General features: G+C 44.1%; 1 protein-coding gene across 1 annotated transcript; it reads left to right on the forward strand.

Moving 5' to 3' along the window:
- Positions 1 to 620: 620 nt before the first annotated feature.
- AGT (angiotensinogen) lies at positions 621 to 11,507 on the forward strand. The gene is made up of 5 exons (XM_030499436.1): positions 621 to 706; positions 5,817 to 6,630; positions 8,130 to 8,385; positions 8,905 to 9,049; positions 9,799 to 11,507. The coding sequence occupies exons 2-5, from the start codon at positions 5,841 to 5,843 to the stop codon at positions 9,988 to 9,990; spliced, it is 1,383 nt and encodes a 460-aa protein (XP_030355296.1). The 5' UTR covers positions 621 to 706; positions 5,817 to 5,840; the 3' UTR covers positions 9,991 to 11,507.
- Positions 11,508 to 13,767: the final 2,260 nt, after the last annotated feature.

Genomic DNA, 13,767 nt, shown 5'->3' on the forward strand with positions numbered 1-13,767 from the left:
GAGAGGGAACACTATGGGTGTTGATGGGGTGTAGAGGTTTATGATTACCAACATCAGCTCACAGGTTGTATAAGTGAATTGTTTGTGGCTACTTCTCACTCAAGGCACTTTTATTCTTAAAGAAAAAGAAACCCTCAAATTTAGTAATGAATGATATATGACCATGTATATGTTCTTCAGTGAAAGAATAGCTGCTTGGCCAGTCAATTGAAATTCTAGCTTGGACAAAATAATTTTCCCATTCAAGACTGAATTACACACTGCTGGCTGTAGGGTTAGTGTTCCTCTGCCAGGGTTACAATATCTGAAGCCTATTTGACACTGTTTACACGAAGGAGCGCTATCAACACCAACACTGAGAAATTTTTGTGGGGTGGGGGTAGTGCTTCCCTACAAGCGCTTCAGAAGAGCGAGGTTGGCCAGGAGCTCTGATCCCTTTGAGTGTGGCTGTGAGGGAACTCGCAACCACAGCACCAGTGTTTTTCCACCCCTCTTTTCTCCCTCTTAGCAATGACCATGAATAACAAGCAGGGAAAACAGATGCAGGTTTTGAAGAGAAATGAGGGCAGTGGAGGGGGAGGAGGGAGGATGGACCCTGCTTATGCAAGAGTGGGTATAAAAGGAGGAGCTGAATGCCCCTCGAAAATTGCGAAGAGGGAGGCAAAAGGAGAGCAGGAACCTCTTTGCTGAAGAGCACGTTTGAGAGGTCTGTGTTTCTTTGTACCTTTATTTACTTGTGTAGTAGGGCGAGATTCATTAGAAAACGTGTGTGCACCCTATGCTTGCTTTGTACAGGGGATGCCTGTAGGAACAGCCTTGCTTTCTCCTTCGTTTCTTTGCTGCAGGAAAACTTTTTGCACAAGCTTGCCCGAGTTTGAGCTCAGCTCTCTTCAGGGAGCCAAATCCTCAGACACCGGAGCAGAAGTGTGGGATAGAGACTCTTTTCTTTCCGAAGTTGAAGCTCTATCTTTAAGCACACGATAGTTCCCAAAACCATGGCAACCCAACAAAAAAAAGCGCCTGACAACAGAGTCCACATATAGCAATTGGCATAATGCTTGTGTACACCTGCCTAAAAATGGCTCAGAAGTAAAATGAAAGACTTGCTGTAATTAAGTCCTACTAGGTTAAAATGTGTTCCAGGTGTAGTAGTCTATATTCTTCCTAGTCTGAAAGCTTCCCCTTTAGTAGAAACCGAGAAGATAAAAGACAAAGATCTAAGAAGTGCACTAGTGTGTGATGTATAATAGGGGAATATTAACTGAGTGAACATAAGTGACCAGCAAATTAGAGAGGACCTGTTTCTGAGCTTGATAGTAGGACATGAACATAAAATGAAACCAAAGGTTCTCCCTTTTTACTGAGGCCAGCCAAATTCCTGAATTCCTGGTGCTCTGAAACAGGAGGAGTGCTGTGGTGAAAGCAGGTCATTGAATATTTGCTAGAGAAAGCTGAGTATTTTAATTTGATGGCTTTATTGATGGGGGGAGGAGGAGGGAGGGAGACTCCTGCGCTCCTCATAGACATTCACAACTTTTTGTTGACAGATAACAATAGAACTGAATGCACAAACACTGAAAGAGCCCTAAAGGTCAAACCTGGCTGAAAACCCTGAGAACTTTCACCTAAAACCTGAACTGTCTTTGTAGAACAGAACCACCAGAGCACATCCGAGTTACCGTTCAGGTGCTTTCTGCTCCCCCTCCTCTGCTGGCCAGCATGCCTTGCAGGCAGGGATGCCTGGCTTGGAGCTGTTACCTATAGCAAAAGGAGACCACTAGCTGCGGCACTACTGGGTCATGGCCCACAGGGGAACTGGAAGCAGGAAATACCCAAACACCACCACCCTCTGGGTGCTACAGCACAAAGGAGTGATGATTTAAGGAAACAAATACAGTGGCCACAGGCTATGTTATTTCCCCCTCCAGTATTTATTGTCCACAGCAACTCGTAAGTCTGGCAGCTGTAGTGTATGTTATTAGCATCACTTGTAGCTTATTATCCAAAGTCAATAATTCTTGTTAATAAGAATACTTTTCAGAGTTTTATGGAACACAAGGTGCCCTTCACTGAAACAGCCTTGGTTTCTGTGTCCTCGATACTGAATGTCAGGCTGGGTTTGCTTTTCCCTGTCTTCAAGCCTCACCTAGAACGATGTAACAGACAAGCTATAGCTCACAGGCATGGTCTGGTCACTCGTGCACACTGCTGGTGCTTAGTACCTCATGTGGACCTGCATGTGTGGCAGTGTGAGAGACAGATTTGGGCTGTGCTGTCACACATCCCTCACAGGCCTCCACTGACCTCTAAGGGACCAGCTTTCTCCCCCGGACTGCCTGTGGGAAGGACTCTTCAGGAGAGAGGGGAAAGCAGAAGCAGGGTATTGCAGCCCAAAACCTAGCTTGTTTACTTAGCATCCCTTTCTGTCTTGGCCCTGCCCTTGAATCCAGGTGGAGCTGGGCACCGCAGTACAAACCACACCTGATTAGCCCTCTAAAATCATGGCATAGATGTTAGATCAGTCCCATTCCAACTGAAGCCACGGGATTTTAATTACTAACTATAACAAGGGCACTGAATGAAACCAGTCTAACCCAGCTGCCACATCCCCAGTTTGATTCACTGTTTATTTGTTTAAAGTGGAAGAAGGGGCACAACAAAAGTGCAGGACTGTTTCAAAACCAGCAGAAAGATGTCCAAATCCCACCCCTTTTGCCAAACAGGACAAACTTGCCAAACAGTCTCAGGGCAGCTGAGACTGGAAGGAACAAAGACTCTGTGATCTGGCTCTGGCGACGTCATCCATCTAATTTTCATCCTCTCCTTTTCAACACATTTTGCTCTGAAGAGGAATATGAACAAACTTCTGATCTTCTGGATAGATCAAGAGGGAAAGAAAGGGTAAAAATTGCTAGCTTAATCATTTTAATCCACCGTAGCATACATGTCCCACTCACTGGGTACCCAGGCTGCAAGGCAGAGATTAAAGGCAATTTATTGGAGAATTAAAATACCTGATCCAACTGTACAACTGGCACAAAGAAATCTGACTTCCTCTCAGCCTGGCCCAAACCGAGCCGAGTTATTTTCAGCTCCTATAATAAGTTCTTCTGCATAGCAAGATGCCTGTGCCTATCTTAGTGAATGTGTAACTGCAGGCTACACAGATGTGCTGGGTCTGGTTAAAGGTTGTGTATCCATCCCTGGAACTTTCTATGCAGCCAGTGTTACGCTGCGCTCAGGTTTCATTGGGTCCTGTCTGGCCTCAGCTACCTCTTTTTGTCCCTTCAACCTGTGATGTAAAGTAGCTTTGCGCAATGCCACTGCACACAGGGCCCCGTGGAAAGGGCCCTCCTGTGGGAAGGACATAAATCCACCTACAAGCACGACACCCTGCATCAGGGAAAAGAGGAGCTTGCCCGAGGGGCGACAGCGTCGGAGGGGTGGCACACACCAGAGCCAAGGCAAGTAGGCACACTTACTGTATTTGCTTTGAATGCCAGTCTTTCAGCTCAGGTTTTCCTGCTTTTCTGAAAAGCTTGAGGCTGACTTCTCTAGGGAAATAAAACACGCTGACTTTCCACAGATGGGGCTTAGTGTAAGTGCTGACAATGAGAACTGCTCCTCTTGTGCTCATGGTGGCTCTGGCAGCTGTAGAGAAGTAACCACTGGGCACCAAAGGTGCCTAATGGCACAGCCTGACTGGGTGGCACATAGTCACCCTCCTGGCTGCCACAAGAAAGATTAAGAAATGCTTCAAAAGAATTGTAAGGGGGAGACAACAGGGTGAGAAGGGCAGCGTCTCTAATTTGTGGCTTTTTGGTTTGTTTTCCTGAGCTATCCCAGTCTGGAAAATGCAGCAAGCGGTCTAGAAACGCACTAGCACAGTGGCTGAGTTAACTCTGAAGGTGAAGTTGGGAAGGCACGTCCCAAGATAATTTTTTAACTGGTCATAAGCAATGAGGAAGCTCTGTGATGCATGTCATTTGCTGCCAGCAGGACTGGGGAGGTGAAGACAGGGCAGGGAGCAGAAGGAATGGCAGCACCAACTGCTGTTGCCTACATGCTAATTTAGAGGATGGGGTGGCAGGGAATAGGGAAGAGCAATCCTTGGATGAAGAGACCTACAGCAGGTCCTCCCCTGCATATCTCTGAGGAGCAAGTAGTTTCAGGCCTGACTCGCAGGCACTGGCTAGGAAGAAGCTAGGAAATTCTGAGGGGCCACCACAACAGCAGAAACTCCATTTGCAAACCAAGCTGTTAGACAGGAGCCTACAGCCTGGGAACATAGATGTGCACTTTAGCAGGCATATGTACTTAGCAAGGTATGTCTTATTACCAAGCATCTGCATGTCTCAGCTTCTGTATTTGCAAGAGAATGGTGATACTGCAAACTGGAGTGAAACTTAGAGATCTTTCAGTGAAATGACTATGGTTATACATTGTAAATCAGGCTGGGAAGGTGCCAGGTCTTGAATGGATGGATTTAAACCCAAACACTTCCACTCTGTGTAAATTAAAGTGTGGGTGAGACAGACATTGCACTGTGTCTTCTCAAAAGGCTCAGGCTCTCAGAATTACAATATCTGACAAGCTGGAGCAACTCAAAACATCTTAGAGAAAGAAGGTGGAGAGCAGAGCTTGGCTACTGGCATGGCTGTTAATATTTTGCCCATCCAGTGAGTCCTGCAGAGCTTGGAAATGGCAAAAGGGGGAACACTGCTACAGTAAACAAGAAATTACTAGTAGAATAAAAATACAGTTCTGAATAACAGCATTTTGACCAATGGTATGTGTTATAGAGGCATAATTTCCAATGCATTTCTATTTCAAATGCGCAAATTCTAAGGCGTATACTATAAATCCAGGGAGAGTACAGCAGAAATGTTAGTTACCAAAATACTGGATGCAGGAAAAGCAATTACTATAAAAATGCAAAATTTGTCACTATGTTTGCACGTATGTGTATATCTATGCATGTGTGTGTATATGTGTGCCCATGGCTTTCTCCTTCCCAATATGCAGCAGATCCTTTGTGCCAGAACACCAGTGACATCCACATACAGTAAAATTCTCTAGTTCTCATCAGGAAAACCAAGAGCAGCATCTGGTCCTTTACTTACAGGAGAAGACTGCCTGTATAATAGAGTAAAACTCAGCTTACCCTCCTAAGTCTGTATTCGGATAAAGAAGGGGATATGAAAATGGTTTCAATGTTACCACATTTGTATAAGGAAGCCTTGAATGTGTTTGCCTAGGAGCTAGAACGAATGTTTGCGCTGGGCTATGAGAACACAAAACGCCCTTCTAGTGCCAAGAATTATGCTGACAAGGCAGACAAAGGGGGAATGTTCAGTGGTTGGACCTTAAGAGACCTGGTTTCCAAATCCACTTCCCACGTAACAGCAGGCAAATCGCTTAGCCTGTCCACGTGTCAGCAAGATTTAGCGTAGCAGTTTGCAGAGAGTGCTCTGACCGGGCCCCAGGGGCAATATAGTTTCATTATTATAATATTTTGCCAGAGCTAGCGCACTCTAGTTTGCAAGCACAACCATGCTGCTTCCCGTGCTAAACCCTTAGGGGACTGCAGTGGGTAATGGAGTCAAACCTGTGCCTAGCATTTCCGCACCTGCTGCCACTGAAACTGGTGGCCATGTCACCCCAGGCTTTAAAGGGGGCACAGTCAGAGCAGTCAGCACTAAATTCCTGCCTTTGTAACTCCAACGCAGCTCAAACACCTCACCCTGCAAGTAAGAAAAACTGTATTTACTGCAGGCTGATCAGTCATCTTTCCTCCTGACTTTTTCTTTCATCAGGCTCTGTGGAAGCAAGTTTTCAACATGAACCTGGTAGCAGAACTTCTCTGTCTGTTGGTGTGCCTCACCACTCTGACTTGTGACCGGGTCTATGTCCACCCTTTCAATTTGTTTTCTTTCAACAAGAGTACCTGTGAGGAGCTGGAAAGCCTGGTCCCAGAGGGAAAGAAAAGCTTTGTACCTGTCTCCATTGAGTCCCAAACCACACCTGCCTACGAAGATGACCTGAACAAGGACAAGGTGGAGGCCCCGAGCCACAGCAGCCAGGGGCAGCAGGCACTGAGCTACGTGAAGGACTTTGTGCACATCCTGGGTGCGCGGTTTTACAGCACGCTGCAGGAAGCGCGGCGGGGCCAAAACCTGCTCGTGTCCCCAACTAGCATTTACGGCTCCTTGGTGTCTTTCTACCTGGGTGCCTCAAACCAGACGGCAGCTGATTTGCAGGGTTTGCTGGGATTTGTTCCCCCCTCCGGAGATCCTGACTGCATCTCCAGGGTGTTCGGAAAGGAAGTCTTTTCCAGCCTGAAGATGATTGAAAACCTTGTCAAGAGCAGGGAGAAGGAGCTGCAGTTTTCCAAGGTGCTCTGCCTGTTCTCTGCCCCTGGCATGCCTCTATCCCAGCTGTTTGTGCAGGACTTGCTCCCTTCTGCTGATGCTCTCTATGCCCGAGCTGTTGACTTTACAAACCCAAGTGAGGCAGCAAAGCAAATAAATGCCTTCATGGAGGCCAAAAGCAAGGGCCAAAGCAAGTGCCTACTGACAGATGTCGATCCATCTGCTGACCTGCTGTTTGCAGTGGATGTCTGCTTGGCAGGTATGAGGAAACAATGCTTATTTTGGGGGCAGGCTGTGTGAAAGATGGGTAGCGGCTGTGCTCCTGGGAAGGCCACAGGGAGCTGCTTCAAACACAGGGGTGCTGATCTGTCCTGGTTCACAACTGGCATAGGATTAATGGACTCAGTCCCAAAGTCAGTAGGAGAGCTTTGAAATTTTGCAATATCTTTCCCAGGACTATCTAAAATCAATTACTGTCCCACTTTGATACTTTCAGCTATCTAATTGCTCAATTCTTTTTTTTTTCTTTTAACTCTGTTACAGTCTTGACTTTTGGTATCCTGTGAGAATAGATTCTGCAGGTTATACAGATCCTGTGAAAGTGGCTCCTTTCTGCTCTCATCCCTTAATATAAAATAAGATAAAACAGTGAACTACTGCCTTATTCTTTGTTTTGCTTACACCTTTCAGATCTCCTACCTGTTGCTTCTTTTTGGTGAAGTTATAGTAGGTAAAAGTGCCTAAATGCTCTTTTTATGCAAGCTCATTTAAAAGGCAAGTGTTCCTATGCAAAATCACTCACTACGTATTAAATATGTTAGGGTCCAGCATTTACCTGGTTTTATTGGAGAATAGACCAGTTAACCATACAGCTAGACCAGCTCCTATTTTATATCAATATTAATTACATTAACGTTAGGAGTTCTTTTCTTTAACACAACAACACATCTGTTTTCCTAATTCCACTGAACAGCAATGTGGAGATTTCTGATCTTTGCCCAGTGATGGCAGCAGTTTCTTTAACGCCAACAGGATTATCTGCTTAACTGGGCAGCAGCACTGATCTATGGCAGTGAGCAGATAACATGCTGAAATGCAAAGCTGCATAGAAGCAGCGGGAGGTGAGAGCAAGGCTTCCCATGCTTTTGAACTGCATAAGAAATTTATATGAAGGTTTAGCAAATGTTCAGGTATGTCCTTTCTAACCTCCTTGGCTCAATTGACACTTCAGAGTTGTGCTTACTACCTTCCTCATTGCTTTGGTTCATACAATCACCAAGGGTGAGACCTCAGCCAGAGCTTGTGCTACCTCCTCTCTCCTGAGCCAACCCAGCTGCTGAGAGCACTCCTGCAGCAAGGGCTGCTCCTGGCGGATGTGCTCCCAAACGTACCATCAACACAATGCAAGGGATGGAGAGGAAATCTAAGCAGACCCTCCACTGTGAGGAAGCAGGCAACCAGTCAAGCAGTAATACTGTTTCCAGGAAAGGCCACAAAGCCAGCAGAAATACAGCAGCTTTGGCTGCAGTCTGGATGGTTGTCACTGTGCTGTGATCTTGCACCAGCCTCTGCCTCATGCCACCAGAAAGCGTATTAAAGGCAAGATACATATTTTTATGGCAGTTAAATATGATTATATACACACAGCCCTTGACTAATGCACAGGATGTTGGTTTTAAACAAACACATATACCAGCTGAGGGCAAAGGCAGGGAGTGAAGGAAGAGTCAATTTCCTCTTTCTTCATCTGTTTTTCAGTGAACGTTAAGCAAGTTTCCCAGCTCAAAGAGGCTCAGGAGTTCTGGGTGGATTCAAACACGAAAGTCATGGTCCCTATGCTGTCATTCACGGGGACATTCAACTACAAAACTGATGCCAGTGGGACTTTTTCTGTGGTGGAAGTGCCCATCAGCAAGACCATACTGCTGGTGCTGCTGCAGCCCATCAACGACAGCGACGTGGAGTCCGAGCTGCCATTGCAGTCCTTGGCCTGGCTCCAGCAGCTCTCCCCAAGGTAGGGCGTGGGCACAGGCACTCTCCCATAGGGAGGAATGAGACAGGGTGCACCGCGCAGACCTGCCTGCTCGCTGACTGGGGTCGGATGCTGCCAGGGAGGGTTTAACACTCAGTACAAAGAGAGACACCTGCAAACCCATGGCATGGGAAAGGAACTAGATGATCTTAAAGGTCCCTTCTAACCCAAACCATTCCACGATAAACCCAGGGGCCTCACTCCAGGGGAGCTCAACTTTGGAGGGATTGGCTTATTATCTGGAGGTATTTCAAGGAAACGAGCAAGAGGACCCATGAACTGAGATGATCTGGGGTTTAATAGCATACCCAGGGCAGATTTAGGTTGACTTCCCACTTGGAAACAGTAACGTGGTGCCCATTGGCCCTTGGTAGCTGTCTGTCCCCACAAACCGAGCACTTCTTGTGGCTGTTATCACAAGCCTGTTCCCCAGGGCTGCTCAAACATTATGATTTCACAGTGGAGAGCATGCACTCACTCTTCTCTCTCTTTTTTCCATAGAAAAATTAAAGTAACACTGCCAGAGTTAACAATAGAAGACAGCTCCGATCTACAGGAGCTTCTTGCAAATATGGAACTGCCTACACTGCTGGGGAAGGGGGCAAATCTCAGTAGAATAAGTGATGCCACTCTAACAGTTGGAAAGGTACAGTACACACCACTGGCACTTAAAAGCTATGCCTCCTGCTCAGTTACAGCCTCTTTAACTGCATAAATATACCTAGAACAAACCAGTCAGAGCCACATGGGACATGCTCAGTTGGGGACTTTCAAGATGACTGGAAGATATGAATACTCCTTAGATTAACTTATCAGCAGCAATGGGTTTGCCTTCAAACTATTCAGATTTCATCACAGCAGCAAACACAACAAGCAACAGAGATGAAGTTTGAGATCCAAGTGTGCTAGATGCTGTATGTACAAGTTAGACTGCATTTGTTACAACCTCCAGCTCAAACACCTCCAGGCACCACAGCTGGAGCATGTAGTAGAGGCTGCAGCTACTGGGCTGTTGAGGATAACGCTCCATCATTCTGGGAGGGACTACTCCCAGAAATCATACACACAGAGGTGCATGCGGCACACAATCTCACCTGAAGACAGGCTCCAGCATTCAAGTCCCAAGGGGAAGGAGGGAGAGCTTGAAGGAGAGGGCTGTCTTTCATAAAAAGAAAAGAATTATGTTAAATTATTAAGCAGTTGTAGAGCTTTTTCACATGTTCTGTAACAAGTACTCCAAGTACACTCTTTTTCTAAACCATCCATGGAGTCTATCCTGTGCTGCTATCTAAGTTACTGATTACTTCATGTGCTTCATCATTTACTCAAACTCTCATTTGCCTCTTCACTGTCATGCTCTGATGACTCCAGTTACTCGTATATTTTGCCTTGCAGGTAATAAATAAAGCCTTTTTCAAACTGAGCGGTGGTGGAACAGATCAGCCAGAGGACCCCACAGCACAGAAGGAAGATGCAGTGTTCCTGGACGTAACGCTGAACAAGCCGTTCCTTTTTGCTGTTTTTGAAGAGAAGACAAGGGCAATGCTTTTCCTTGGCAGAGTAACAAACCCTCTGCATGGGGTTTAAAGGCAAGCACAGGGGATGGCGAGGGTGGGAATGATGCACATTTCCCATCACCTTTTTCTTACTCATCAGCTATTTTTATGATCTCGTTGAGTGCTCTACTTAGCTTTGGTATAAAGCACGTAGTGTTCGAAATACAGCTTTTTGAGAGCTAAAACACTGCAATATTTAATCCCTGTTCATCTATTTCATGTGAGGTGACTCAAACTGTTCCTCCAGCTTCTCTTCTTTCCTTATTCCCACTTTGTCTCCCTTCTGCCCCCAGCTCCCTGTTTTGGATGCAGTGGGGACAAAGTAGTAGCAAGCAGGGCAGTGACTTCAAAAATTGTTTTATAAGCACAAGCAGCATCTACTGTAGGAAGGTACAGAAAAGAACCTCTTCATTCTATAAGAGGTCACCTTGTAATTTTTAGTTTGGTCAGTTTTGCAAGAGAGACCTTTTTTTATGTTAAAGTTTTACTGTTACCCACAGAGATTTCTAGCTTCATCAGCAACATTTTCCTTTAACATGCTGCCAACAGCACGGGCAAGCTTTGCTTGTCCCACTGAGACAAGGTTTTTTGCTTTGGAAGCAAAAACACATTCAAAGTTTCTTCTTCCTGCAGCCCAGATGGATACATTCATTTCTTAACTACATGGAAAAAGCTAAAAATAGGGTTTGGAAGCATTAATGAACTGTAATGGATAAATTCTCATTGCCTGACAGAATTATCCCCGATTTTTTTAGAAAAAGAAAGATGAGGCCTACTATTCCAATACAATTCCATTCCTTGGATTGCTTTCTAACCTGAGAGACATTTATAACAGCCTTATAATGAAAAAGAACATTACTGGTTAGAGCCCAGATCCATAAACTTTAACATATCTAAACCATATGTTCTTAAAGAATAGTATTAATGGCAATAATCTAGTATAAATGGTGGATGTGCTGCTACACATGAATGAAAAGGTTTCAATGATCCAATCCAACTCCTAATGGAGTCATAAAGGTTTGAACCCTTAAACTGGAACAACAAAATATTAGAAGATTCTTGAGTTAGGAAGTGAGGAATTGGGAGTGAAATCTTGGTACCAAGGAAAGCCTCTCAGTAGAACAAAGATTTCAACCTCTCATCTCTAGATTTGTCTTCAGCACTATTGGCATTTAGAAAATAACTGCAAACCTGTTTGGTGTATGATGCCAGATGTATCCTACAGAGCATGGTAGCTCATTGTCATCCACAGTGGCCCAAATGTCTCTCCAACTCAAACCCAATAATGCCAGTGGCTTGCTGTTGGTGATGTAGACACATGACAGATCCTTCAGAAAAGACCAATAAATAACACAACTCTCGAGAATACTGGGATTTCAAGTGCTATGACACAGCAGCCACATATTTACCTGATTATACTGTTATGTATTCCAGATGCTCTAACATCTAAAACATCTAATACTGTACTTGTATACAGAAGCAATTAACTATAAATATGCAGAGATGGAAAAATGCAAATAAACCCACTTCCAAGTTGTTTTGCCACAGTTCAGTTGGGTTTATGTCCGTAACTACATCCGTTCTTCTGACTTCTGAAATTTGCTCCAGGTCAGATTTATGTTTTTCTAAGACCTAAGTTGCATATTATCATGCAATACAGCCAATGATAACAGCTGTAAGCATGAAAGAGGCAGCTTCCAAGCTCTCATGCTAATTTAAGTTATCCCATTTGCTCATTAAAGTTAGAAGGGAGCGTCAGCCACAGATGAAATTTCAGACCACTAATTGTTTCATCTCTATGATGAAGATGGAAAATAAGAAAAGGGAGACCCAGGGCCCTGGACAAAATGCCATTATTTGCAGGTGGGGGCTGCACGCTGCTGGAGGGCTCTGTACCCTGTTCAGCGGTTACAGGCAGAAAAACAAACAGAACCCACCACCCATAAAACCAAACACTTTTCAGAAAACAAACTTTGTGATGGAGAGTGCCTTTCTTCTGACACCCTGGAGAAGAAAAGGAAGGAAGAAAGGGCAGAGACAGGAAACAAAAGCACACTGGCCAGAACAAGGACTGGGAAGAGAGAAGTGCTGGAGCAAGTACTACAGTACCAAAAAGACAAGCTATCTCTATATGTACCCATTCTCCTAGATATTCAAACGGTAAAAGAAAACCCAAAACCAAAAAATACACTCCCCCAACTAAATCTCTCTGCTTCCCCAACAATGTATATCTCCTGAGACTTGTTTCTGACATCAATTTTACATCTAAAATTTTTATGGCATTTTATACCCTTCATTCTCCTTCAGTTCCACCAAATTCCTCTGCCAGGCACACAGTGATGCAGATCCCAAGCGTAATTCACACACTGAGCTCTCAGCTGACAAGCTAAGTACCTATGATCTTGCTCTAACAAATGGGAGATTTGGAGAAAGAGAACAAAGGCAAGGACAGGCTTTCTAAGTTTCATCAAAACAACACAGTTTATCCCTGAGCATAGCTGACAATTATGCTGATAAGCTTAAAAAAGGAATACCTAGGCAGTTTCTTTCCTTATCCCTCCAGTTCAAGCACGAAAACACAACTGCTTATGGAAGAGTAAATATTCCTCAATGTTGAGTGGTCCAGCCAAATATATATATTGCTAGTTATCTTCAGATGATGAGATTAAACCAGTCTGGTCCTCTTCTGGTATAACCCACAAACTTGAAACTCCAATTACCACTTCAGAGGAAAACATGCCACCACTCTTTCCCTCCTCAATGCTATAATACAAACCCTCTTTCAGGTAAATTCCTTCCAGAATTAAAAGGCATATCAAGCATTCTAGAAGGCCTAGAATGGAAGAAGAAAAAGGTTCAAAAATCTGCATTACTGTCATGAAGGGAAGCACACAGAAAAATAAATCTAAGGAACAGAAGAAAGAAGATTAGTAGCAGAAGACATCTCTATCAGAACACACTTACTTACACAGTAGTTCCTCTTCTCCTGACTGATCCACAATATCTGAAAACACTAAAATTCATTTTACCAAAGACAAAGCCAATTCACCTCTCTTCTTTCTTTCAACAGGAGTATCACAAATTTTAACTAATGTTGTATTCCACTGAAAGCAAATTGAATGCTATTCAAGTGAACAAAAATAGAAGATGGGGAACTGACATAAAACCAGTGATGTAGACATTTACAGCAATCACAGGACCATTCAGTGATTTTGATTTGCTATACAATGTTATTTCCTGCCCTGAAATTAAAGCTGGTCTTCAATGGAAAAGAACAGAATTCAGCCTGTATACTTAGCAAGCCATAGATGGCAAGCAGCAAGTGTTGTTATTGCAGGAAGATGTGGGAAATCATGTGCAACAAAAGGGCAAGTAAGCTTTTCATGCCTTTTTGGTTTGGTACACAGAATGCATCCTCTTCTCTGATTTTGCATACAGACAAAGCTGTATGCACAGATCTCAGAATCTGCTACTTTTGAAACAGCTGTTATAGAAATAGAAATTTATAGAGATACATACCTTCCAAAACAAGAAGTTGCACAATGCATTTACAATGCTACAATCTCAATCTCAGACTACAACTTACACATCTGTTTTACAGTAAGAAAACATTGTTGAAAACAACAGCAAGCAGTGGTAGCAAGACATCTCTACTCCTGACTCTTAATAAAAGCAAATGAAGAGGTACAGAGAGACCAAGCTTTGTAGATTCATCAATTAGAAGCCTGGAAAAAGTAGGATATAGACAACAAACTTCTTGTTCATAAGCAGTTAAGAGTTAGGTGCATTCAGGAGTGTGTACCTAAGC

The sequence above is a fragment of the Strigops habroptila genome, chromosome 10 (genome assembly GCF_004027225.2).
Source record: "Strigops habroptila isolate Jane chromosome 10, bStrHab1.2.pri, whole genome shotgun sequence".
Classification (NCBI taxonomy): domain Eukaryota; kingdom Metazoa; phylum Chordata; class Aves; order Psittaciformes; family Psittacidae; genus Strigops; species Strigops habroptila.